The 23,069-nt window shown below is 41.1% G+C and overlaps 1 protein-coding gene, 1 long non-coding RNA gene and 1 pseudogene across 3 annotated transcripts in view; 1 reads left to right on the top strand and 2 right to left on the bottom strand.

The window, feature by feature from the left end:
- Positions 1-23,069, bottom strand: part of LOC139441039 (uncharacterized) — an 85,575-nt gene that overhangs the window by 44,656 nt on the left and 17,850 nt on the right. The window lies entirely within an intron of this gene.
- Positions 1,978-22,992, bottom strand: SPTSSA (serine palmitoyltransferase small subunit A). Its single transcript, XM_024551330.4, has 2 exons — positions 22,800-22,992; positions 1,978-3,114 (listed from the first exon to the last, which is right to left on the bottom strand). The coding sequence occupies exons 1-2, from the start codon at positions 22,900-22,902 to the stop codon at positions 3,011-3,013; spliced, it is 207 nt and encodes a 68-aa protein (XP_024407098.1). The 5' UTR covers positions 22,903-22,992; the 3' UTR covers positions 1,978-3,010.
- On the top strand, positions 11,228-13,282 carry LOC112296532 (ubiquitin carboxyl-terminal hydrolase isozyme L5 pseudogene; annotated as a pseudogene).

Here is a 23,069-nt window from a genome sequence, read left to right as displayed (position 1 = left end):
AACTCCATGAGTTGGGTTCTGGTGCCCACTGCTCCCACAGGACTGGATAGGATAATGACTTGGGTGGCTATAACCAACGGAGTCATGTACAAGTTTGAGTCTCACCCCTCTGCAAAGTTCCAGCATATTCAGGCAGGTGTGTCTTGGGTCTCCTCCTTCATCGTATTTCTCCTTAATGAAGGTGAAGTCAGGGTAGGAGAGGAGAGATGGGGACACAAAGTAAGAGCAGTTCTGAGCCAGCAAGCGAGGCTTCGCAGTCCACATCAGCGGCCACTCACTCACGGTTCACGCCAGTGAGCCACGCAAAGGTCTGTGTTGAATAACTTGCCCCTCACTGCTGACACCATTTATTTCCGTTTGGGGGATTCTTCGGCTTAGCGGCCACAGTCACTTTGTCTTTAGAGTTGTCCCATTATCCAAAATTCCTGCTTCCACTGGCCCAGAGGAGAGTGAGCATGAACTAAGGCACCATTCAGGCAGCTTGTTTCAATCCTACCTCTCACTGCTCTGCTTATAATTATTAATTAAAAAGTAGGATATTGAGGGGCCCCTATTACCGTAACCAACCCAATACTTGGGCAACAGCATTTACTGCTGGGTACCAGGGAGCTGTCTCATCTCTCAATCTGACCTCAGGGGGCTGTTATCCTTCATCTTCCAGCAGACCATGTCTCCCACGTCAGCCTCCCATCCTCATCACCAAAACTGTCAAGAACTGGGCAGGGTCTGAGACTTTACCCTACCTGCAGCTGGCCCAGCTTTGTGGGTGCTGAGAGAAGACATTAGATTCCAGGGTCAGACACAAATGAAGACTTCATTACTCACAGCAATAGCCAAAGTACCATTTCCTTGTTCTGGTCCTCAGCCCTAATTCCAACAAGACAATGCAAAGAAGGCCAAGCGATACCAGTGCATACAGAGGGCTGCCCTACAGGAAAGGAACCCTGAGCACAAGGAATGCAAGTCCTTCCTAGTGCTCTTTGCTCCAGGAGAAGACACTCTATTTTGCAAAGCTCTGAGCAAACCTGCCCTTTTTTCTGGGATGGGACACTCTCTCTTCTCTATGTTCTCTATCATACAAACATCACTGAAAAATATTCCAGAATAAAGACAGCCAGTACATCTGCTTGTAAGACATACAGAAACATAAGAGACCCATGGAGGATTGTCTAATAAATACCTTCTTGTAAACGGATAAAGTGAAATGACCGCTCCACTTGTTATTTGCTAACAAATACACCAGACACTTGAATCGGTTGGTAAGAATGTGCTTCCCTGATTTATTCATTATTTTTTATTTATATATTCATTATTTAGCTTGAGATAGTTGAATACTGCTCAGACATAACCATATCCAACTACTTTGAACTACTTCAGAACTAAGTAAGTACATATTAACCTCACCATCCCTACCTAATAGTGATGATACAGACTGACTTTTTAAAAAAACCAAAATCTGCCCTGGCCAGTGTGGTTCAGTCAGTTGGAGCGTCATCCCGTGGACGGAAAGGTCTAGGCTTTGATTCCAGGTCAGGGCACATGCCTGGCTACAGATTCAGTCTTGGTCAGGGTGTGTGCAAGAGGCAGCCAATCAATGTTACTTTCTCATATCAATGTTTTTCTCCCTCCATTCCCCTCTCTCTGGTATCAGTGGGCATATCTTCTGGTGAGGATTAAAAAATAATAATTTTTAGAAGAAAACAAAATTTTATATATTATTCATTACCACCAGACTAGAAAATACTTCGCAAGTCCAATCCTTAAAATTTAGGGCCAAAAATACTTGCATTTTTAAAAAATAGCAAAACTTATCCTGGAAAGCATAGTAAAATACATCTAATTTTTTAAATCAGCAATACTTTTACATTGAGAGACATGTTAAGATATACTTACTACTTATATGTCCAGTCAACTCGCAAATATAAACACTGAAACAATATTTAACCATTGAGGAAAAAATATACTGCTACAAGCAGCTGATTTTTCTCTCTTTGAATTTAATGAGTTTACATCAAAAAATTGGTCATTTTACATTTAAGGAATAAAAATCTTTTAAAAAATAATACAAATAGGGAAAGAAAGGATTTTAACCAAGTTTACATTTCTTTTGTTACAGCTTTTAACAGTTCATCTCATCCTGTTTTATTACAGTGTTCAAATGCATTTGCAGCACCCATTACAATCCTGAAACTGAACTTTAGGAAGTATATTGTTAATAGTGACCCTCAGAGGAAACCAATTTACTTTCCATTAAAAAGTCCATGCTATAGAAGTATTGTACAATAACGCCACTTAACCACCTTTTATCTCAGAAATCACCACCACAGTTTTCTGGAAATGAGTCCACATATGAATTAAATATTTTAAAGGTGAAATGTTCCTTATTTTTAACTTTAGCAAGATCTTCCTTTTTCATTGTTAAGAAACACTTTAATAGTTGTAAAGCAGACGCTGTTAGAGTCTAGATAGCTAAAACTGTACTCCTGAGTTCAAACTTACAGGTCTTTTGTAAATAGTTCTCAATAAAATATCCTCCCTCCCCATCCCCCTGCCCTAATTCTTACAAAACTTTGGTCAAGAGTAGAAATATATCCAGGCAGATGTATATGCCATACAATACCAAGAACAATAAAGCCCAACTAATGACTTTGGATTTTAGAAATAGAAGGCAATTAAAATGTACTCAAAGTTACATTAAGAAAAGCTTTCACAGGGTAATATTTAAACAGTCACAAAGGTTAAGAAAATACTGATATCAAAGTACAAATGACTACAGTGTTAAAATAGACAAAAACTACTATACAAGAGCCTCTTTTAAAATTAAAAATAAAGAACACAACACATGAGTCAGGATTCTTTTCCTGTTCTACTCATGAATTTTAGTCTTTATATTCACCAGCTTGGTAACGTTGACCTCTAGGAGAGTTCTTCGTGACGTCTGATGCAGTCTCATCCCCACTTCCGAGGGCGGTTCTTCCCCAGGAGCCTCTCGCGTGTGGTCCCCTCTCGGTCATTGCACGATCTCAAAGTAGTGCAGTATGGCCATGATGTGCTGCGGCATGAAGACGTAGCCTGTGTACAGCGCCATCCCCACGACGGACACCAGCATGGAATCTGAGCTGCGGTTAAGGAAACCGTTTTTCCGAACTGATTCAAAACTAAATCCCAACACTTTTCAACAAGTGTGTTATGCTGAAGTACCCATTTACTTGATGCTTTCTCATATAGATCAAGTATTTATAAAGAACTAATAACAGTAGCCACTTATATTAACTCAAATTTTTTAAGCTCATTTTACCTTCACCATCACCTTGTAAGGTAGTTACTGTTATTCTCCCTATCACACTTCAGAGCATCAGACTGCTTAAAATTAAGCACAGAAAGTAACACTGTTCAGACTAAGAAATAGAAATGTATAGAAATAAAATTGTATTTAATGATTGTACATGGTCTACCAACTTGAATAAGTAATAAGAACATATGATCCAAGATTTTTAAAGATTTTTATTTATTTTTTTTTGAGAGAGGAGAAGAGAGGGAGAAAGAGTTGGAGAGGAACATTCGTCGGCTGCCTCCCGGGCCCCCAACCAGGGACCTCGCCCACAACCCAGGCATGGGCCCTGATGGGGAATCAAACTAGCAACTCAGTTTGCAGGTCAATGCTCAACCCACTAAGCCACACCAGCCAAGGCTGATCCAGCACTTTTCGATTCTGGCTAGAATGTGGCTAAAAGCTTTTGCTTTGGTGCCAAAGCTAAAAATCAATCATACATCAAGAAAACTAAAATGAAATAAATCATACACCACCGACATATAAACTGACAGCACCTGCTACTATTAAACACTTAGTGTTATCACTAAACTTTGCAACGGCATCATATAAAAGTCATCTGGAAAACCAGAACAATAAACATTTTGTACTGTGTTCCTTCCTTCTTGTTCCAAAGGAAACTGAAACTGTATATATGCAAATCAACAAGCGTCTCTAACAAAATGAAGTAAAATCTAAGCTCTTCACTTTGCAGATCACATGGCCACGCTAGGAGGAATAACAGCTTCTGAACCAGGACCAAGTTTTATTCTCTCTCTCTCCCTCTCTCTCTCTCTTTCTCTCTCTCCCCGCCTCCTGTCTCATACCTTTCAGCTCTACATACTATTAGTTCTGTAGTACCTTACATTCTTTTATGAGAAGATAGGGTTTATATAAACAATGTGCTTACAATCAACTAATATTTGTATAACAGTTTGGATAACAAACCTCTGTTACATATTATCTTTCTTGACCCTTAACAGAGTTCCCGTGAAATATATATTATGACTATTACTTCTCAGAGGCTGATGAAACGCTGCGCAACTTGTCCCGGGCCACACCAGAAGCTGTCTTTACAGCCAGAGAGCAAACAAGCCGCCTGAGGCAAACTCTAAATTCATTCCCCTCATCCAGCAAACACGGGTAAAAAGTCTCTCATGATTATTTTTTAAGTTTCCTTTTTAGCCTCCCTTAACCTGGTTCTTTCTTAAACTACCACCTTCTATTTATCACTTAATTTCTTTTTCAAAAAATACTTCTTACTCGAGGCTTCCACATCACTCATTGTTCATCACCCCCACGCTACAGACACTGCTCTGGCTCACCAACGACCTCCACGCAAATCCAATGGCTACTTGAATTGACACTATTTTAGCTTTTCCTCTTCAAAACTCTTTCCACCCTGGGCTGAGGTACTCTTCAGGGTTTGCCTCCCATCTCTCTCACCATTTTCCTGTTTCCCTGTCTCTCTTTCCCTATCTGTTCCTTTCGTGAATTTTAGGTTTTTCTCTCTAATATCCACACTTCCCTCCTCCTAGTAGAGCAACCATGCTCTTTGGGTGGGCCTAGCCCTACCCCAGGCTCCAGGGCTAAGTCCTAATTGATCTTCACCAATTAGTAAGTGCTTTTCTTTGGAACAATGCCTGCGCCCAACACTGACCAACCAGCCCCAAGTTTAGGGCTTCTGCCAGGAGCTCAGGGACGCAGATGCTCTCCCTTTGCCTGGCACGGCAATTTGCTGATGGACTCCCGGAATCACGGGTGTCACTTCCCTCCACGAGGAAAGGGAGACTCAGAGCAGAGCTGACTCGGGAAAGTGGCAGAAATAACGGCAGACAAACGGGGCCAGAACCTTGATCAAACCACCCTGAAGCCCACCCTGCCACAGGATTTTCTGATATATAAGCCACTTAAATTCCCTTATAAATTCCCTTCACCCTTAAACCAGCTTGAGTTAGATCTTCTTTGTTACTTGCAGCTGAATGACAAAGCAGTCTAAGTGACAACAATGGATTTCCCAATATTCTACCTTGGGCCTTGGGACCTTCGTGCTGTTGACCTGACCCCACCTTCCATACCGCAGACAGTACTTCCTACAACTTACTGAACATTTCTACCTACGACATTCCATAAGGTACTTTAAACTCAACAGAGCCAAAACTGAATTTATTTTCTCCAGAACTACTTCTTCCTATGAGTCCTATTTTTTCAACTACTTGAAAATAATTGATGTAACTACTTAAGATAAACAATTTGATATAACTATTGATTAACTATCTGCCTAGTCATCCAATCTACAAACTTCTCTGATTCCTTGTCCCCACATTCAAGTTATCTGACTTCTCGGTTCTTCCCAACCCCTACAATGGACTCTACAGGTCATCCCCCATCCTAATCAATGATAAATGATTGAGGTATTTATCATTCCTTTCTTAATCATGTAAAAGTTCCCATTTTAGGCCTCTAGCCACTTTCCATGCCACTCTTTACTAGAGTGATCCTTTTAAAATGCATTGGGCTTCCCAATGCCCTTGATAGCCTTTGAAATTCTAAGCCAAGCATCCAAGGGCCTTTCCAATCTAGTCTAAACTACCTGTCTTAGGTTGAAGGAGACAGGAATTGAGAGACTGAGACAGGGGTTCTAGTATAAGTTACTCTTGAGGGAGTTTTACCAAAAGGGGAGTGAGTAGAGCAGAACAGAGCAGGTTCAGGGGCTCTGCTCCCAAGGGTGCTCTAGAGCATGAATTGTACCACATACAGTTAGTGTTGCTTTGAGGCAAGGGGCCTGGCCTTTTGTATCCCGTATCTGTCCATCATTGGCTACAGGGTGCAGAGAGGAAAACCCACCTGAGCAAGACAGCTGCCTTGGCTAAAGGTAAGAGTCTGGAGAAGGGGGCAGCTAGCAGACAACACTCAGAGCGGCTGGGCGATCAGGTGGGGACTGAGAGCACTACTACACTGCTTTTCTGTTGTTGTTGTTGTTTTAAGATTTTATTTATTTTTAGAGTGAGGGGAAAAGATGGAGAAACAGAGGGAGCGAAACATTGATGTGCAAGAGAAACATCTACCAGCTGCCTCGTGCACACCTCCAACAGGGGACCTGGCCCACAACCCAGGCATGTGCCCTGACTGGGAATTAAACCGGCGACCTTTAGCTTTGTGGGACAACACCCAACCCACTGAGCCACACCAGTCAAGGCTACGCTGCTTTTCCATTGTACCTCCAACACTCCAAATCACCCCAACAAACTCCATCCAACTCGCAGCCATATTACATGAGTCTTAGGAAACAACACTCTGTACTGCTCTGCCTCTCAATATGATTTAATAACAACATAAGAATAATAGTAATAGCAGCCAGCTTTCATCTGTGAATGTCTAGTGTGTGCCAGCAGTTAGGCACTGCAGCATGTTCAAGTTAACATTCCCAACATCAGAGCAAACAACGGAGCCAGTTTCAAACCAAGTCAGCTAACTCCAAAATTTGGTCTTGCCCTGGCCGAGTGGCTCAGTTGGTTGGAGCATCGTCCCTTAAACTGAAAGGCCGCAGATTCAATTCCTGATCAGGTGCATACAGAAGGCAACCAATTAATGTTTCTCTCTCACATCAATGTTTCCTTCCTTCTCTTTCTTTTTCTCCCTCTCCCCCCCCCCCTCTCTCTCTCTCTAAGATCAATGAACATATCCTTGGCTGAGGATTAAAAAAAATCTGTGTTCTTACTCACTATACTATAATACAGCAACTTTCAACCTTTTTCACCTCATGGCATGCATGGACTAATTACTAAAATTCTATGACACACCAAAAAATATATTTTTGCTCATCTGACAAAAAAAAGGTATAATTTTGCTTCGTTCACACCAGGTGGCCGTTATTGTATTGGCTGTTGTCACTGTTTTACATGACAATCTAAGGGAAAGGTCAGTGCCCCTAAGTAAATAGTCAGATGTTGCATGTTTTAGAAATTCCTGCAACACACCATTTGAATATTGCTGCTATAATACCGTCCTACATATAAAGAGTCCTATTCTTCCTAGTAAAACCTAATCCTTCTTAAGCTCAATCAGTTATCTCCTCTTATATAGGGCCTTCCCTAGCCCTCATATTTTTCCCATTCTTACCACAACCTCCTGGCAGAATTAATTACCCCTACTGCTCATATAAAACAACACATATCAGCTGACATTACCTGTGTGTAGATATGTAGATAATCATCCAGATCATCAACTCCTTAAACACAGGAACAATGTCTTATTATTGTCATATCTCTTACATCTAACCTAACAAATCTAACCTAACCCGTAGTCAGTAAGTATTTGATGAATAAAGATTGGATCAGGAAACATTGTTCGACTCTAGATTCACTGTGGTACTTTCTGCATATTCACACATTATGTGACTGGCAACCTTTCTAGTGACTATGCAGGAGAAAAACAATATCCATTTCCAGGCAATACTGTATTTTCAAAATGCTTTTTGGTTTTTCACAGGTTTTATGTAAATCTTATAAAATTATATACCAAGCAAATGAAATGGTATAGTAATAATCTTCAGGTCATTGAGTCAAATTCAATTCAAATCAGAAGTGATTACTAAAAATAGTTATGTGATTGATTATATTATACTTACTTTATGGCACTATAGTTCTCCAATTTAGTATGGAGAATATATTAGTTAAGGAATGTGAAAGGAATGTGCCTAAATTAGCTTAACAGAGAGACTACTATAAGACAAGAATTTGAAAATTAAGCTCAATTTTGTGGACACTTAATTATCTAACTTTTTAATTTTTATACGCATAGAAAAATCATGTTTTCCTAAGTGAAACAAGAACTTATCAAAACTTAAAAAGGTTTTCTGCTTGATTAAAATGAAAGATACTAGAGTTCATGGCTTTATATAGCATTATGCTGTGATGCATACATGTGGAATAAAAATAATAAGAAATAAATGGTAATTATATATGCTAAATTCAGGATGGTAGTTACTTGATGGGGTGAAATGTGGGGGGAAAGAAGGGAGAAGCAAGTGGGAAGGGGCATTAAGGGGGCTTCAAATGTATTAGTAATGTTTTTTCTTCCCCTAGTTGGTAGTACAAGCACATTCATTACATTATTTTTTGTGGGGCTTTTGTCTACCTAAATAGTCAGTACCTTTTTTAATAAGTAAGAATTATAAAGGAAAAGGGAACTACAAATAGTACTAAGACTACAAACTGTTTTGTGTGAAAGATCTTACTCCTTTAAAAAGTTCATTAGGCATCACCAGATCTGATTTGTTACTAAGAAATACACAGAAAGTGTTAGCTCCCAGAAATGAAAGAATTCTCAATTCAGGCCAAGATAAACAGAAAATTATCATAAGTCACTAGAACCTAGATGCAAATGTCAATTTATAAGTGGCCAAAAAAAAACCACCCCATAACCTTACCTTTTACCCAGAGTCACTTATTAAATTTAACTTTTATCCTGTGCCCCCCCAAAAAACGTTTCTATATTTTGATCCCATCTCTCTTAACTATTTTCAGAATCACAATAATTGAATGAGCTTCTAAAAATGAGTTTTCTATACAATTAAATTTCAAAATCATTCCCCCAAATTATCTCAAAGCTCTGTAGTGGGAATAGTTCCACTGCACCGAGGTGAACATTCTCTGAGATTACGCTTGGCACCATGTAGAAAGGCAGTGGCACTGACACTCTTAGGCACTGGCTCTATTGTGACATTTGCAAGGTTGGATACGTGATGCTCATCTCCTTAGAGGTGTTCTCACAAACAGAGCTAAACATACTGCTTAGAGTGTACCAGCTCTAATTTGCTATCTGGTACTTAAGTGGACTTCTCAATCCACTGCATTCTTTAACACACCTCTCAAAGTGCACAGTTCACCCTTGACATGCAACGAAGCACAAGATTCAGATGGTGGAAACACCGAACATGAGAGGCGGCCTAGGTCTGACTTGTGACCTTGCCAACCCTGCGTGCATCAAAAACTCTGATCGCCAGTCTCCTTATCTAGAAAATGCAGACACTCATCCCCTGCCTTTCCAGGATGACGTGAGAATTTGGAATCAAATCTATTCTGCAACAAAAGGCAACATAATTCTTATTAAAACTATCAGTGGAGGGCTTGGGCATTTAACACCATGACTTAAACCAATGTCTGGGGACTTCCCAAACTCCCCCTGCAACTGATTTATTATTAATTTATAATACAATCCTGGGACATCACAACCTCTCTGGACCTGAGCTTCTCCATAAAGTGAGGCTGCTTCCTTCATTAACATTTTAGTGTCCCACTTGCTTGGAGAGGGCATTTGGATACCACCTCTCAATCACCTGTCACATAATCTTCTGTTTCACATGCAGAAAAAACAGGAAAATAATCGACGTTATCTAACACACGTATATTGGAAGGGAATACACAAAATGATAATACAGTAATCTTTCTCTTTGCCAAGCTCTTGTTGTACGTATAAGCAATAGTAGCTGTATGCAAATTAATCAGATCTATATTCTAGAGAGCACTACGTGACTTAAGAAATAATAGAATAAAGGTAATAAAATCTAGATTAAAACAAAAGACATCAAAAACTAAAAAATCAGGCTCTTCTGTTTCGTGGGTTTATAACTGTCTCTACCAATCAATTTTAAGCACTTGAGAGGGAGGCACCCGGACTCAGCTGCTCCTTTGCTCCCACTTGTAGTGCGTCGCCCGAAAAGGCAGGTGCTTCGTAAATCATTCAGGAACCGGGCAGCCGGCGTGCCAGGAAATGCGCAAACGCTGAGACAAATTTGTTCAAGAGCTGAATGAACAATCAGAAGTTATTTATAACCTGGGCATAACATAAATATTTTATGGGTTCAATGTATTTAAAAGCAACTAGAAACCATATAGCTGCATGTTGCTAGCTGTTTCTTTAACAAGGAAACCCAACTAATCAGGAGCTAGATAAGTTTCTGGGTAGGAAAAAAATAAAGATATATTTTTGCCCATACAAGGGTCTTCCCCAACCCTTTTCCAGCAACACCAACAAACAAACAAACAAAGTTAGATAATTGAAGAGAGAAAATGCTTTAAAAATAAGTACAGTAATCAGAAGCAGTAACTAACATTTCTTGTCCCAACCAGTAACTGCATTATTACCACCTACCTCAGTAACATATTCACAAGACTTTGGAGAAATCAAAAGTAGTTTCTCACTGAGAAGAGGCCAGGGACCTTTGCTGCAGTGGGTATGACTTATCTCTCCATTAAACTAAGTGAGTTCCGTGCTTGAGGTCTCTGACTGCCGGTCACATCAACAAAGCTAACATGTCGTGCAAAGCAATCCTGCGCTCCATTCCTCAGACTCCTTCTCTAAAATTAATTCGAAAATGCTACTTTTAAACTTAGAAATACTCAAAAGTTTTCATAAATCTAATTTATTTTAAGGAACCATCCTACTGAAAATAAAAATAAAGCATTTGACAAAGTAGTACCGTAGGCTGTTTGGTGAAAACCAATCGAAGCCCCAAGCGAAAGCTGTCCCAGGAAAAAGACCTATAACCTTCAGCAAAAAACACCCCTCTGCTCAGCAGCAGCACAGGAAGGAGTCCTCTTAACTCTAAGACATTTAAAAATTAGCACCCGCACTGGGCTCCCTCTCCAGGAAGGTGCACCTCCAGGCTACGCTGCCCCCCCCCACCCCCGCACCTCCTCCACGGCAGCCCGCACACCTGCATCACTGCATCACGTCAGCATTTCCAGCCAACCCTGTCCACACGTGTTTAGTGTCCCCTGGGCAGCTTCCTGCCGGCCTGCACGTGCTATCCAAGTTATCCCCCCACGATGCCAATTAGTGTTTTTGTTAGGGCCTGCTCAGTAAGTTGAAGAGTTTGAGGGGTCTGCTCCAGTGCTATCGTACCATAAACCCTCTTATTGGGGCTTTTTCAGGAACACATATACGACATGATGGCTGAAATTTCTGTGCTGGTAGTAATTCTATTTTTTGTAATTATTGATCATAAATACTATCTTTCTCTCATTCCATAACTATTATTTTTAAGTATTCCAATTTATAAAAGGTACACTATATTAAGTAGCTCTTCTGGAACATATAGTTTAATTATTAAATTTGAGCACTGGTTTTTTTTTAACCAAAAGACTCTATCTATCTTTGCTCCCAAGTACCATAAATGTTACAACACTCAGAGCCTGGGGCAGGGGGCGGGCTCACAAGGTCTCTGAGAATGTGAAGCAGAGCTCAGCAGCGTTTGCTTGATCAGTGGCTGGGCAGTCGGTGCCTGGGGCACCCAGAGTCCTAGGCAAAGGGGCTCAGGGTGCAGCCTGGCACTGATGGGCAATGCCAGGAAGCGGTGCCTCAGGAAAGCGACCCTGGTGTCTTCACCAAACTCATTAAAGTGTTTGGTTGCAGAGGAGCCCAAGTAGGAGAAATAAGGAGTTTAGAGCCTGCAAATTTTGAAAAATTAGAGCCACTTCATGGGTTAACTTTCCTTTTCAAGTGGTAGCCAGGAGAACCGGCAGGCTCTGTGCTTTAGGGCTGCAGACTTGACAAGATATTTTTTTGCCAAGCAGGTAATTAATAACGCTTGTGCTACTCCAGCCATAGTAAATGTGTTATTGAACTATACTCATCCAGATGGCCATTTAGGAGAGACATTATCAGACTTGAAAGAATTTTTACAAAGTTTTGATGCAGCCATGAAAGGTTTGGCACTGGGCGATTCGGATCTGACCAGACAAGTACACAACAGCTTCTCAAAACGGCAAATGTTTAAATTTGATGCAAAGACATCAGCAAAAGAAGAAGATGCTTTTCATTTTGTCAGTTAAGTTCTTGTCAGCAGAAGAATCTATGAATGGATGGATGAACAGAAGGATGAGTTGACTTAGGTGCATGCAATCAAGATGACTGGATCAGCACCGTGAGGTCAGTCATAGAAAAAGGGTGCAAAAGTACAGTGCAGGCGAAATTCGATTTAACTTAATAGCCACTGTGTCTGACAGAAAAATAATACATGAACAGAAGACAGCGGAGTTCAAACACAACTTGTTGAGGAACCCACGGATACAGACGAGGGTAATGTTAAATGCTATTCGGTCAGAGGTTGCCAATTAGATGCTTACTGGAGAAGTACAGAAATTAAAAAGATGGAAGATTGAAAATATCAGAAGGAAGCATAATCGCCTCCCTTTGTTATGGAATTGTTAAAGACTTTATCAGAACAACAGCAGTTAATACCACCAGTAGAAAAGGCAAAAGAAAAACAGAATGCAAAGAAAGCACAGAAAGCCAAACGAAGACGATGCCTGGTGACGTGCACACATCTCTGCTTCTGTGTTCATTTGCATGGGAACCACCAAGCACAAGGGACTTTGAGCAGCACCCCAACTGACTCTGCACGTTTGGAAATGGTACCGGGCTGCCTCGGTCCTGTGAGAGCACAGATTCATACACGGTTCTCCAGCTGCACCACGTGCATGTAGCACCTATTAAGGAAACACAGTGTTAAGAGTGAGTCTACTCAACACATGGTGTTGGGAAAACTGTGCAGGTATGTGCAAGAAAAATGAAACTAGACTACCTTCTTATACCATATACATACAAGAATAAGTTCAAAATGGATAAAAGACTTAAATGTCAGACTCAAAACCATAAAAATCCTAGAAGAAAATCTAGCCAGTAAAATCTCTGACATTGCTCATAGCAATATTTTTCTGATACATCTCCTTGGGCAAGGGATACGAAAGAAAAAATAAACAAATGGGAATTCAGGAAACTAAAAAGGCTTTTGAACAGCAAAGGAAACCATCAACAAAATGAAAAGACAACCCACTGAATGGGGAAAACAATCACCAATGAAACATCTGATAAGTGGTTAATATCCACATTTTATAAAGAACTTATAAAACTCAACACCAAAAAACCAAACAATCCAATTTTTAAAAGGGCAAAGGATCTGAATAGACACTTGTCTAAAAAAGGCATACAGATTTCCAATAGGCATATGAAAAGATGTTCAACACCACTAATCATCAGAAAAATGCAAATTAAAATGACAATGACATACCACCTCACGCCTGTCAGAATGGCTACCATCAGCCCTGGCTGGTGTGGTTCAGTGGATTGAGTGCTGACTTGCAAACCAAAGGGTCGCTGGTTCAATTCCCAGTCAGGGCACAAGCCTGGGATGGGGGCTAGGTCCCCAGTAGGGGGCACGTGAGAGGCAACCACACATTGATATTTCTCTCCCTCTCTTTCTCCTTCCCTTCCCCTCTCTATAAAACAAATGAAGGAAGGAAGGAAAGAAAAAGAATGGCTATCATCAATAAACCAACAAGACAAGTGTTGGCGAGAACGTGGAGAAAAGGGAACCCTCATGCTCTGTTGGCGGGAATACAGACTGGTGCTGCTACAGTGGAAAATATTGACTTTACTCAAAAAATTAAAAATGTAACTACCTTATGACCCAGCAATTCCACTTCTGGGAATATATCCAAAGAAACTTGAAACACTAATTCAAAAAACTGTATTCACCTATATGTTTATTGCAGCATTATTTACAATTACCAAGATTTAGAAGTAGCCCAAGCGCCCATCAGTAGATGAGTGGATAAAAAAGCTGTGGTACATTTACACAATGGAATGCTACTTGGCTGTAAAAAAGAAGGAAATCTTACCTTTTGCAACAGCATGGGTGGACCTGGAGAGTATTATGCTAAGTGAAATAAGCCAGTTTGATTCCCAGTCGGGGGCACGTGCCTGGCTTGCGGGCTCGGCCCCTGGTCAGGGTGAGTGTGAGAGGCAACCAATAGATGTTTCTCTCTCACATCGATGTTTCCCCCCCTCTCTCCCTCCCTTCCTCTATCTCTAAAAATAAATAAATAAAATCTTTTTTGAAAAAGAAAGGAAAAAAATTCTCATATCCTAAGGATCGTAGATGAGGGGTAGTCGAACATTGTCACCTAGCCAGCCGGATGCCACAGCAGTGCAAACACACTAGAGCAGGCTTCCTACTAAAGCACAGGAGCCCTGGGCACGAGGCTTTCCAGAAGGTTAGGACCAGTTAAAGGCAATCAGTTTACAGATCCTCACCTTCCACTGTACCCTCCCCTGAAGGGAATCTGAGAATCCTGTGACGTGCTAGTTCTCCTTCCCACCCCCTTTACAACTTCCCTTCTCCCACTTTACTTCCTGAATCATACAGTTATGCATTCCCCCAGGAAATATAAGTATAAAAATGTAAAACAATGTCTGGGACAGCAAACAAAGCAATAATAACTAACTTGCACTGTACTTTATTTCACTGAAGTAACAAACTCCTGGTTCACCTCCAAGACTCACCTATCTATCCATCTACCCACTTGAATTCCGAAGTTGTCCGCCTTTCCAACCACGGCCCAGCAGAATGGTTTCCGCAGAGGACGGTGAAAAGGGCCGTTTCTGTCATCAGTGCAGTAGTGACAGGGGAACACTCACAAGCACACCCATGGGGTAGGCTTCCAGAAGTGTGCCCTTCAAGCACTCAGAGATCCAGAAATTTGCCATGAAGGAGATGCGCACCCTGGATGTGCCCATTAACAGCAGGCTCAACAAAGCCTTCTGGGCCAGAGGAATGAAGAATGTCCAAGAGCAATTGTCCAGAAAACGTAATGAGGATGAAGATTCACCAAAAGAGCTCTACATTCTGGTTAACTGTCACCACTTTCAAAATTCCTCACATCATCAATGTGGATGAGAACTAACCACTAATTGTCAGATAAAGTTATATTAAAAAAAAAAGTGAGGCAGGAATTAAGATGCTTACATAATCACTTGAAGAGAAAAATGGCACTGAGCTTTTTCTGACAGACATTAAGGCTGATTTTGCCTACTTGGCTTCACAATGAGGGCTGGCTTTGCCAATTAGGTTATATGATGAACATTTTCTATGAATTGTATGAGAAAATTATACTTTTATGGTTTTAACAAAAATATACAGCAACAGCTGTGGCTGGTGTGGCTCAAGTTGATTGGGCATCTTCCCACAAAGCAAGAGGGTCACCGGTTCAATTCCCAGTCAGGGCACAGGCCTGGGTTGCAGGACCAGTCCCCCGTGGGGGTACACACGAGAGGCAACCGATCAGTTTCTCTCTCGTATCAATATTTCTCTCCCTCTCATTCTCCCTTCCTCCCCCTCTCTCTAAAAAAATAAATGAATGTTATATACACATATATATAATGTATACACACACATGTGTATATATAGTAACAAAATACATGTATGAAGAACAACAAATTAAATCCTTTTGTAACTGCCTGAATTTATCATGAAATATTTTAGATGTCAACTAAATGAGTGAGATGATACATCATAGTATATGCTTTTTTTTCTTTTCTTTTTTCTACCTCAGATCCAATGAGAACGACCACAGGACACACTTTTGGGGAGGGCACAAATGAAAGTCTGAGTATCACTGGGTAGAAGGGCTGGAAGTATTACTTTACCAGTTACAATTATTCCTGTCTCTGCCTTCCCCTCTTAGTCCTTTCTGGTAGTGGAAAGCTGCATTCGTTTCTACAAAAGAAGACTGAAAGGAAAAGCCAACTTAAAAAAAAAAAAAAGGAAATAACATAAAATACAAATGAAATACTGAAGATTGTTGGGAAGAAATTCATTTACCACATAAGTTTGAAGGTAGTGCAAAATGTCCAGGTTATTTCAAGGTTCTTCTGAAATCACATTTTGTTTGATATTACTTGAGAAAATCTTTCTAAATGGCACTAAGCTTATTTACTGAGACTATTTTTCTAGAAGTAACCCTCTCTGACAGTAAGAATTTCACCTAATCATCAGATCACATGCTCATTTTTACTGGAAGTCTATTTAGACTTTCAGGTGATTCTATATGTACAAACATTTTCCTTTTACTAATATTTGACTTTATTCTTCATTTAACTTTTAAAACACTAGTATTGTTGAAATATTAAAACAAAAAGAAAGCAAGTAGTGAGCATATTATTATAGTCCTTCACTCATTCACTGCTGTATATAAAAGGCCAGCAGTGTTACTCACTGGCCTCATTAAGACGCCTGACACTAGCCCTGGCTGGTGTGGCTCAGTGGACTCGAGTGTCAGCCTGCAAAATGCAAGGTCACCAGTTTGATTCCTGGTCAGGCCACATGCCTGGGTGGCAGGTCAGGTCCACAGTTGGGCGTATACAAGAGACAACCAATAGATGTATCTCTTGCACATCAATGTTCCTCTTCCCTTCTCTCTAAAAATAAATAAATACAAATCTAAAAAAAAACAAAAAAGGTCTGACACCGAACACCACCATCCTCATATGCTTCTCCATTGTAATGGCGCCATCTTGATTTGGATCAAAGTCCACCAGTTCTGCCTGGCCCATTTTATCGGTCTCTTCTACTTCCTTCCTTGCAGGTAGGATTTTTTCCAGCAAAGAGAGCTTATCAGGAGAGAGAACCATTCTCAGGAAAGTTTAAGTTAAAATCGATGGCAGGGAGACCTTTTTCATATGGTCTGCGATAAATTGGCATGCCTTCATTTAGCCCACACAATGTGTCCGGCTCGACAATCCGACCTAGGTGAGAGGCCATGACTATGGTTCAGTTGTCAAGAGCAGATACTGACCTTGGGAAGCCACACAATGCTTCAACCAGCTGTATGTCCATACACATGAAAAGGTCTTCTCATCAAGTAAAAACAGCCCACTACTCTCCCCCCATGTTCACTGAGCTCCAGCCATACCTGCCTCAGTTATGGTCTTCATGGACGCCAGGCAGGCTCTGGACTCAGGGACTTTGCATTGGCTGTTTCCTCTGCCAGCCATGCTCTTCCCTCAGATTCTACCCTGCTAACTCCCTCACCTCCTTTATGTTTTTACTCAATTATCCTTCTCGGTTGTCACTCCTAGTATGCTCTTCAAAAACAGCAACTCTGTCCCATCGGCATATTTCTTATCCCCGTGACCCGCTTTTATTTTTTCTGTAATGCTTACCACCTAACATTCCACCTAATTTACTTACTATAAAAGTTCCACAAAGAGAGAGATTGTATCATTTTCTTACTGATGTATCACCAGCACCTCCGGCAGCATCTGACACAAGGTATTCACACAGAAGTATGCTGAATCAATATGGCCCAACCTGCTTTTTCAATTTTACTTCCCACCTATTCTGCCTTACAGAATCCCTGCTCAGCCCATCCCAGCACGCCTCTGTACCCCAGTGTACGCTCTCTTCCAGTCTGGGAAAAACAAAACACTCAGAAACACCTCCCTGAGAGCTCTGGGCACATCAGTGCCCGAGCTCTTCCTGCCCAGCTCCCTGAGCTCATCTGAGAGCATGTATAAATTTGAACTTTTCCTGAAACTTGGCTCTAATTTTCTTGAAGGAAGAAATGAAATCCATCATCTTGGATATTTACTAAAGAACTCAGTGCATTAAAAATGAGAGAGAAAAAAACACTTCTTAGGTTGTGGGTTTTTTTTTTTCATTCAGAATGAAAGACCTTTGGGTTTCATGAAAAAAAAAAAAGAAATGTATATTCTTATGTCTTATTTTCCTATTTTATTAAATATTAATATGTGAGTGAGGAAATAGTTACTGGATTTGAGTGACTCTACTCAAAACATAGGAGGCACTTCCCTTCATCTCCGGAACTCTCACTTCAAAGCCTGAGAGGCCAGACAGGATCGGACCTCCTCTCCTGCTGCTTACACGCCCGCCCCCCACTTCACTCTGCTGCAGCCACCTTGACCCCTCAGCAGCCCTGAAACATGCCTGCAGTGCTCATTCCCCTGGAAGTCTTGCTTTGCTTAAATCTTTCTAAATGCCCGCTTCCTAACCACTCTAGCCAAAATTGAAGAACACTCCTTATTCCTTATTTCCTAAACTTTTCTCTGTTTAATTTTTTTTCCATAACACCTTTAACAATCTAATCACCTATATTTTTTACTTATTTACCTGGTGGTATTAGAATAAATGCTTTTATCTCTCTTACTCACAATTATAGTCCAACTATCGAAAATAGTATCTGGCAATTAAAAGGTATGTAATGCTTCTTTCTGGAAAACAGAATTCAGCGAGTGTATACATTTTACAAGTGAACAGACAGAGCAGTGCAAATTTTTAACATCTCCAAAAAAAAATTAAAGAAGTTCTTTCAATCATAGCCTTTTCTACTTCTTTACATCTAAATTCTCTCCAAGAACTGAATTCTGTCCATCACAAACAGCCAAGCTCCAAAGCTACTCTAAAAGTAGTTAAAATCAAGTCTCTTTTACCATTTCCAAAGAGTTATGCAATTGCTTTGAAATGACACATCAAAATATATATATATATTTTTAAATGTTTCTCAAGCATCATTTGTGTGCCCAGCACTGTGGTGTTTAAAACTCTTTCCTTGAAGAAATAAGGCCTATTTTTCAGGGGGGAACCTAATTCATAACCTTAAAACTGCCTACATTCTATTTAAAATAAATAGAAGTATAAAGCGCCATGGAAACATAAGAAGCCATAAAGAGATGGCAAATAAAATTCAACAATTAAAGAATAAAACTTTACTTTTTAATTTTTTTTAAAAAAGGCTAAAATGACTTTTACTTGTGCTTCAAATTAAACAAGGTATTTTTAACTTGTCTACCTGCCCTCAACAGCACGGTTACAATGTTATTGGATGACGCACTACAGGAGTGTCTCACTGGTTACAAAACCTGGTCTTTGCCTTTGCACTGATGGCTGCAAATAGGGAACGGAGCTTCTGCAACATGTTAAAAACTTCCCCTCTGAGATTGATTCATTGTAATACAACTTAGCACTTCTGTCTTAACGCAGGTGTCAGGTTGCACTTTTTTGTAAGAGAGACAAATGAAGAAAATGTAAATACTGGTTGACAAACCAAAAGCTACCTATCATTTCAAATGTGGTATCAGAAGACAAGAGAAAATTTAGGATTCAGGTTCTAGCATGGAAGGATTCACAAAATGAATTTATAAATGTTACTGTTTCAAGAACTATTTACAATGGTGTCTCACTTGACATAGATGCATTTCCTTAAAATATTTTAAATTATTTTTTATGAGTCACAACTTCCTTACTTAGATAACTTCAAAATCCCTCATATTCAATTGAGATTGACCTTTCAATTTACAACAGCTACTAATTCGCTTCTAGCTATTTGATTTGGGAAGAAATAGAGAAGCAAATTCAGATGTCCAAGGATGCCCCTAAAAAGGGTGCAGAAATAGTTAATCAGTTTTCCCTAAAATAAGGACAACTTCAAATTATCAAATGAATTAAAGCAGTGAAATGCAAACTAATGCATTTACCTTCTTCTAGAGTCTTCCTCTGTCCAAGACTCCTAACTCAGAAGCCATTTTTCAGACAGCCAAATATCTCTTACACAAAATTTTAGGTTTCTAGTAGTGATGATTGTGTTCAATATAATTTTGTAAAGGTTTTATATATTTATTTATGGAGAGAGGGGAATGAGGAAGAAAGAGAGAAATAAACATCGAAAGGTTGCCTCTCACACACCTCCAGCCGGGGACCTAGCCCACAACACAGGCATGTGCCCTGACTCAGAATAGAACCTGTGACCTTTCGGTTCGTAGGCCCGCGCTCAATCCACTGAGCCACACCAGCCAGGGCCAATGTAATTTTTAAGACTGTCTCTTTCCAAAACAATGTAACTGGCCACAAAATAGCTTTGGGTGAGGCTTGCTAATTATTAATGAATTTATAAAATTCAAACTACTTCGTAGTAATTGAGGCTCCCCACTAAGTAGGAAGAAAACCCAGCTTTCTCATTCCGTTCTTTCCTCCAAGCTAGAATGAGGATTCTATCTCAAATTGATGCTCCAAACTTTAAAATAATTGAATGTCTGACTTCAAAATAACTGTAAAGTTGAGTTGAAATAATATAAACACAACAGCTAATATTAAGTTAAGATTGACTTATGTCAAAGAATTGTATTTCTACCTTTGGTTAATTTTTTTTTTTTTAATCCTCAAGCAAGGACAAGCTTATTGCTTTTTAGAGAGGGGGAAGGGAGGGAGAGAAACATTGATCTATTGCCTCTGGTTCAAGCACCCCTACCGGGGACCCCTACCAAGGATGAACCCCAACCTAGGAACATGCTCTGACCAGGAATTGAACTTGTGACTTTTTGGTTTATAGGACAATGTTCCAACCAAGTGAGTCACACCAGCCAGGGCTACCCTGGGTTAATTTAATAATGTAAACTTTGAAATAAACTTTTTTTTCATCTTAGGTTTAAAACCATATTATTCTACAGTACCCAATGCTGCTTGGTTGTAGTCCTCAGTAGTACTTTAAAAACTGAAATCTCTTGGTCACATAATCCAATGAGAAGTCAAAAGCTTCAAAGGCAAAAACCTAGAGAAGCACTACATTTCATTTCATAATTTATTTCTCCATCCCAAAACAAAGCCATCACCTTGGTATTTATGGGACACTATTACTATTGCAACATAATACAGAAAAACTGTAACATCATTGATACTGTAGCATTTATCCACATGCCCACAAAAGCTTCTAAGTGTAAAATCTCTACAGCAGTCCCCCCTTGGTACGTTCCAAGACCCCCAGTGGATCCCTGAAACCTCAGTACCAAACCCCATGTATATTGTTCTTACCTGCAATACACACCTATGATAAAGATTAATTTATAAACTAGGCACAGAACTTAACAACAATAATTAATAATAATATAGAATAATTATAACAAGATACTGTAATAAACTATATGACTATATTGCCTGTCTGTCCGTCTCTCCCTCCCTCCCTCTCTCTCTGATAACCAAAATGGCTACTAAGAACAGGTCACGGATGCACTGGGTACACCAGACAAAGGGATGAAGGCACATCCCGGGCAGCTCAATCTTTGTGTGAGATTTCATCACAGCGTGCAATTTAGAACTTCTAAACTACTTATTTCTGAAAACTTCGACTTCACATTTTCGAGCCATGGTCAACCATACGGAGCAGCACAGACGAGGGGCACGCACAGTGGACTCTGAGAGTGGGCTCCACATTCAACTTCTGATTTCAAGAGTTTCAATTTAGCACGACCTTGTTTAAATTCACTGTTAAGATGAGTTTGAGTCCCGAAGCCCGTGCTTCTGTGTTGCAGTGTACCTTGCAGGAGGTGACTGCATGAGCTCTAATCTACGGCACTGAGAGTGAGACTAAACTGCAGCCACGAATAAACGGTGTGGGCAAGCAGACAATGCTTCACATTCAGGCATTAAATCTGAAACATATACCCCAGTTCTCAAGTTCCAGGTTTGGAAAGAAAGCCAACAGTAATGAAAATAAACTTGTAAGCAGCCAAGCTTCCTCAAAATTGTTGAAACACAGGCTCAGCTTTAAGTGCAGTCTTATGCTAGTTCAGCCTAATCACACTTATTAAGGTTTGGCGTTCCCTCAGTCACTCCACAAGGACGCAACTATACATTCGCAAAGTTGTTCAGAAGCTACTCCAAACCAAAGCACAGGGAAAAGCAGAGGCCCTGTATGAAGGAAGCATGTTGTAGGAAATGCTTGTTTCAAATCGGTCCCCCAATTTAAAAAAAAAAAAGTTACACTCATGATTAGTATTTCTCCTGCAAGAATATCAAGGGACGTTAATGTGGACAAATGGAGAGACAAACAGCACAGACTTCGGGGAGCCCATCTTCAGAAGCTTGAGTTACTAATTGAGGCTGTGAGGAAAGATAGATGAGTTAAGATACAAGCAAAGTGCTTAGCACGACTGCTTGGTTCGCAGTAAACACTCAATAATCATTAACAAGTTTGCACTAGCTATACACGAAAGCAGTTTCAAACACTGCCTACGACTAACCACAGACTCCTTTGCAGGCCCTACTTCCACGCCCTGTGCAAACAGCAAATTAATGCGTAAAACACACTTTTTAAACTACCCACTTTGAAGACCAAAGAGGTACAATAACAAACTGCTTTCAAAAACGGTATTAGGCACAACCTGATTAAAAAGCTAGAAAACTGGTTAGCATTTCTAATTAGGGACAGTGCCAGTTAAATCAGGGGCAGTTAAAGGTCAAAGGCGTCCAAGCCGGGAGCGATTTTTTCCACTTTCACACTCCCTGCCTCCCACAGGAACTGGGGACTGAACCGAGCGCAGGCGAGGGTAAGCCAGGTCAGACATTGCCCTAGGGGATTTCTTCCAGTAATACAGACGCTTCTACCTTGGGTCAAGGGACTCACAGACGACCAGGGATCTCAAGAGTTCTCGTCCCCCGAGCCCCCGGCCCACCCGCAGGAACGCCGCCCTCGGCCCCCGGACCTCCGCCCCGTGTGGCCGCAGAGAAGAGGCGAGTCTGCGCGCGGTTCCCGCGGGGCCGCCCCCCGCCCCCCAGGCCCTGCGGCCGGGAGGATGCCCCCTCGGCCCTCACGGCCCCCACCCGGCCCCCGCACCCGCGACCTGGGCAGGATACTGAACACAGTCCGCTCCCAGGGCTCCAGCATGTAGAGCGACGTGACCAGCAGGTACTGGTAGTAGAACCAGGACATCTGTTTCCAGGCCCGCGCCAGCGCCATCCCCGCCGCGTGCCTCCCGCGCTGCGGCCCGACGTCAATCTGTCCCGCAGGCCTCCGATTCTGTCCTAAAGCCCCGGGCCTAGAGGCCCGCCCGCCCGCCACCCCGCGCCCATTGGCCTGCGCAGCCTGGCGCGTCACCCGTGGGCACGCCCAGCCCCGCGCGCGCC

Source organism: Desmodus rotundus, chromosome 7 (genome assembly GCF_022682495.2).
Source record: "Desmodus rotundus isolate HL8 chromosome 7, HLdesRot8A.1, whole genome shotgun sequence".
Taxonomy (NCBI): Eukaryota; Metazoa; Chordata; class Mammalia; order Chiroptera; family Phyllostomidae; genus Desmodus; species Desmodus rotundus.
This window is presented reverse-complemented; position numbering and strand designations above follow the sequence as displayed.

What these genes read in the sequence shown, in the direction of transcription:
- SPTSSA (XM_024551330.4), bottom strand. Translation starts at nt 22,902, where the DNA reads ATGGCGCTGGCGCGGGCCTGGAAACAGATGTCCTGGTTCTACTACCAG. An exon ending in CTGGGAGCGGACTGTGTTCA is followed by an intron (nt 3,115 to 22,799) that starts GTATCCTGCCCA and finishes ACCGCAGCTCAG; the next exon opens with ATTCCATGCTGGTGTCCGTC.